Raw genomic sequence first — 5,377 nt, forward strand, 5'->3', positions numbered from 1 at the left:
GAACCAGTGGCTTTAGCTCCCCAACCGATTCCTACACCATCACAACACCATATATGAAATCCATGTAAACTCCCTAATCTCTCGTTAGTTGGTTCACTGTAGCCGAGGTGTCCTGTGTGTAGTCACATCTCACAATGTCAGCTCGACCTGTTTGAGACCTGTATGGTATTCAGCCGCTAATCTCTCTATTGTTGGTTCACTGGAGCCGCGGTGTCCTGTGTGTAGTCACATCTCAGCATGTCGGCTTGACCTGTTTGTGACCACGTACCTGTGTCGTTCATCTCCTACTCCAACCGAGTAGGTACAACTCAATTACAAGTCCACTGACTTTATCTTCTCCCTATATGCAAATATATCATGTTAGACAATAGTACTTTAAAATCCTAGACATTGTATCACTGAACTTTATTAAGTATGTGGATTCACGCACCAACCATCAAGAGGAATTTGGCGCCAGAGTGTGAACTTTAATTATTTAAAACTTTTATATGTTCTTCCCAATATGCTTCTCATGTATTTTTAGTTTATTATAAGTGCACCAACCATCGAGGGGTATTTGGCGTCAGAATATGAACTTTAAATACTGTATTTATGTTATGGCCAATATGCTTTTCATGTTTCTTTCTCATTCCTGTTAAGTTTCAGTTCAATATCTTCCAACACCATTTCATATAAGTCCCAATCATCCATCAAATAATCTCTATCACATTAATATGGCTATCAGACAATACACAAATATGGGAGTATCAAACAATGTTAAGTACATCATGAACTTTATTTACAATTATGTATATTCACTGGTTGGGTTTGGTTATATATATTTGTGTGTGTGTCCTCTAGTTGTCAGGAGGAGGTCGTCCTCGAGGAAACACCATTCGCTCTTTCCATTCCACTGCGCCTGCATCCGATGAGTAATACTGGGCCAGGTAATCTCTGACTGCCTTCGCTCGCCGTGTGTAGTTCGGTCCCCTTGTTGCCATGAGTTGTACCATGAGGTTCAGTGACTCCTCCCTCCAAGTACCAGGGACGACATCATGTTGTTGGTCCTCATGGTCGACAACGGTGCGAGCAATTGGGTAGTGTTGCAGTGTCAGGTTATGCATGACACATGCACACATCGTTAGCTTCTTGCAAACAGGGACATCTTGTTGCATCGTCCTTCCGAAGATTGGCCATCTCATCGCAGCCCGAATGCGTTTTCCACCACACGACGAGCGCGAGATAGTCTGTAGCTGTGTAGTCGTTCGGTGGGATCTTGTGATTGGTGGGAGTAGGGTTTCATCATCCACGTCTTGAGAGCGAAGGCATCGTCGGCGACTATGTGGTATGGGATGGGTTCGTCGTCGTTGGGCAGAGTTGTGTCATGAGAGAAGTGTGCACGGTTGTTATTAATGGCCCTGGCCAGGGTGCACATCTGCCAGGTACCTCCATCCCCAGCGCCTCCTTCTGCACCGACGTCGATGTACAAGAACTTGTAATTTGCATCGGAGAGGGCCATGAGGACGATGCTGTGAAAGTTTTGTAATTGAAGTACAGTGAGCCTCCACCTCTGGGTTTCTTGATTGCGACGTGCTTCCCATCCAGGGCTCCCACACAATTGAAGTAGTTCCACTTTGAGGCGAATCGTTGTGCTACGTTCTTCTATTCTTCTGGTGCCTTGGGGCACTTCATCACTTCTGGTTTGTAGCTGTCGATAATGGCATCGCAGACTATCGGGATAAACCGGCATATGGAAGCCTTGGAGACTCTGAAGCTGTATTGGAGACTTGGATAGTCGTTCCCAGTTGCCAGGGTGACCGCCAACTTAAGTCCCACCTCTTGTGCATTCCGCATTCTAGTGTCCTCCTTCTTCAAAATGGGCGTCAGCCTCTCAACCATCTCCTGGAACAATTCTGGGTAGATGCGTAGGAAATTCTTGTGTCCTTCGGGGTCCTCTTTGTTCAATTCTTGTAGCAGCTGGTCGTAGTTTCCATATAATTGTCGCCGTGTCAGCCACTCCCGACTCCATAACCGCCCTGCCCTGCCGTCTTTCCTTCGCAATCGTTCTAGTGGGTGTGGCACTGCAGTACGTCTTCTTCCTGTCCACTCGTAGACGACCTGGACTGCACAAATACAGAGTACAGCTGCCAAAATTCTCTGGGTCTCCTGGGGTGATAGGCTCTGGATGTCCATACTGTATGCTGGCTGGCAAAAGAATGAGGCATGTGCTTGCCAGACCTCTATATATACCCTTGGTTCATATCCGACACGGTTTGGAACGGTGCATGTGCAACAATCATGCATCGTTCCACGTCGTGTCTCGTGCACATGTGCGCTCACTCCGCAACAACACCGCAAGCTACCCGCAACATCACCGCAAGCTACCCGCGACACACCGCAACCACCCGCAAGAGGCCGTGCAATGCCGTATGAAACCGCGCCATCAAAAGCCGCAAACACCGCGCTACCGCCGTGACACTGCGCAAGACACCGCAACATTACCGCAACAACACGCCGTAACACACCGCACGAAAACAAGGGACGCCGCCCAATAACGGTCATTTTGCCTCTCACCGCGCCACCTCGCTGGCGTCTTTAGTGCGGCCCACGCCGTACCAGGCCGTAACACAAAAGTGCGTAAGTGTAAATCTACCTTTTAGCAAGGTAGCGTTAAGAACAGAGAACTGGGCCTCTGAGGGAATATCCTCACCTGGCCCCCTTCTCTGTTCCTTCATTTGGAAAATTAAAAAAAAAAAAAAAGAGGGGAGGATTTCCAGCCCCCTGCTCCCTCCCTTTTTAGTCGCCTTGTACGACACGCAGGGAATACGTGGGAAGTATTCTTTCTCCCCTATCCCCCTATATATTTATATATATATACATTTTTTTTTTTTTTTTTTTTTTTTTTCCAAAAGAAGGAACAGAGAAGAGGTCCAGATGAGGATATTCCCTCAAAGGCCCAGTCCTCTGTTCTTAACGCTACCTAGCTATCGCGGGAAATAGCGAACAGTATGAAAAAAAAAAAAAAAAAAAAAAAATATATATATATATATATATATATATATATATATATATATATATATATATATATATATATATATATATATACATATATTTTCTTTTTTTTTGCTTTGTCGCTGTCTCCCGCGTTTGCGAGGTAGCGCAAGGAAACAGACGAAAAAAATGGCCCAACCCACCCCCATACACATGTATACACGCAAATATACATACCTACACAGCTTTCCATGGTTTACCCCAGACGCTTCAAATGCCCTGATTCAATCCACTGACAGCACGTCAACCCCGGTATACCACATCGCTCCAATTCACTCTATTCCTTGCCCTCCTTTCACCCTCCTGCATGTTCAGGCCCCGATCACACATAATCTTTTTCACTCCATCTTTCCACCTCCAATTTGGTCTCCCTCTTCTCCTCGTTCCCTCCACCTCCGACACATATATCCTCTTGGTCAATCTTTCCTCACTCATTCTCTCCATGTGCCCAAACCATTTCAAAACACCCTCTTCTGCTCTCTCAACCACGCTCTTTTTATTTCCACACATCTCTCTTACCCTTACGTTACTTACTCGATCAAACCACCTCACACCACACATTGTCCTCAAACATCTCATTTTCAGCACATCCATCCTCCTGCGCACCACTCTATCCATAGCCCACGCCTCGCAACCATACAACATTGTTGGAACCACTATTCCTTCAAACATACTCATTTTTGCTTTCCGAGATAATGTTCTCGACTTCCACACATTCTTCAAGGCTCCCAGAATTTTCGCCCCCTCCCACATCCTATGATCCACTTCCGCTTCCATGGTTCCATCCGCTGCCAGATCCACTCCCAGATATCTAAAACACTTTATATATATATATATATATATATATATATATATATATATATATATATATATATATATATATATATATATATATATATATGTATGTATGTATATATATATATATGTGTGTGTGTGTGCGTGTGTGTGTGTGTGTGTGTGTGTGTGTGTGTGTGTGTGTGTGTCTGTGATTTTGCTTCCGTGGGTGCGTGCTGTTCACTAAGTAGTTGTTTATATAACTTTATAGACTATCATTGAATGAATAAGTAGTTTACGGTTTATCACAGTGAGTTACGAGCCTTCCTTACAAGTATGTCTAGATGCATTCCTGGAAGATCATAATGTCTTCTTGGGTATATTCATATCAAAAACACTTAGCTTGTAGGATGTGATCACTTCAAAAACGCTCTGCCTTTCGTATTTCGCATCCTCTGTCATACTGATGGATTGTCATCTTCTAACCGGACAGACTAATTATTCAGATTGGTTTGGTAATAACAGAGGCCCAGTGGATTACAGTCCATAGTCTCTTTAATAATCAAAATCTCGGTCATGATTCCCAAGTAGATGCAGTGTGCGTTTCTGGATTCAAACGCTGTATTAACTTAAAATTTTGGGTTAGGTTTATCACGAGGTCTGCACACTGCGCCTTCCACACTTCTTATTCCGCGAGAGTTGTTTTATGATTCTTGAAACTCGACGCTGGAGAGATATTAGAGAGCTCTCCCCGCGAAGTGGCTGCTCACGGAGCTATACTTATACGTGCAGGGAAGAGCAAGCAGTTCTCTGTGTCCAACTGAATTTTAACTTGCCTTAATGCGGAGGGAACTCTCGCCAGTATAGATACCCAACGGCCACCGTATTTTGGAGCCCTACAATGCACTGGGCGGCAGAGAAATGGTTTTTCTATTATTACTGTCTCAGTTTAATGAACCTCGCTTACGTTTCGTTTATGTTAGCTGAGACGGCACGGACTACTGAATGCCCTAATCAAGGCCATATCATTAAATCTCTCTCTCTCTCTCTCTCTCTCTCTCTCTCTCTCTCTCTCTCTCTCTCTCTCTCTCTCTCTCTCTCTCTCTCTCTCTCTCTCTCTCTCTCTCTCTCTCTTTTCTATGCCAGACATGCAATTTATCGACCACCCTAGGAGAGGATGAAGGACTGGGTTAACTGTGGGCCGACTCCTACGACCAGGATTCTAACCTATGCACTGAACCTTGGGGTGCCTATGAATGCATCAAGATCCGAAGCAACACTGAGGTCTATTAAGGTATCACAATGTTATAATGAATCAGGTTTTGGCAGCTCCCGGAAAAATAAGAGAAACCCTCAGAGCAACAGAGGAGACATTCTTTCCTCACCATTGTGCCACTGTGGTAACATTCGGCTTGTGTTGCCATGACATCAGGAGACACCTGGGATCGACTGTACAAAATTCATATTGACACAACGGTGGATTGTAGCCCAGCAGATAACGATAGCTGGAGCCAACGGTACGGAGTTCCAAGAGATACGACAGTGGATTGCAGCCCAAAAGATGACCTGAAAC

At 44.9% G+C, this 5,377-nt stretch overlaps 1 protein-coding gene across 1 annotated transcript; it reads right to left on the bottom strand.

The window, feature by feature from the left end:
• Positions 1–1,177: 1,177 nt before the first annotated feature.
• Positions 1,178–1,498, bottom strand: LOC139746243 (uncharacterized). Its single transcript, XM_071657249.1, has one exon. The coding sequence runs from the start codon at positions 1,496–1,498 to the stop codon at positions 1,178–1,180; it is 321 nt and encodes a 106-aa protein (XP_071513350.1).
• Between the last annotated feature and the right edge of the window lie 3,879 nt (positions 1,499–5,377).

This window comes from Panulirus ornatus, chromosome 64 (genome assembly GCF_036320965.1).
Source record: "Panulirus ornatus isolate Po-2019 chromosome 64, ASM3632096v1, whole genome shotgun sequence".
NCBI classification, from domain to species: Eukaryota; Metazoa; Arthropoda; class Malacostraca; order Decapoda; family Palinuridae; genus Panulirus; species Panulirus ornatus.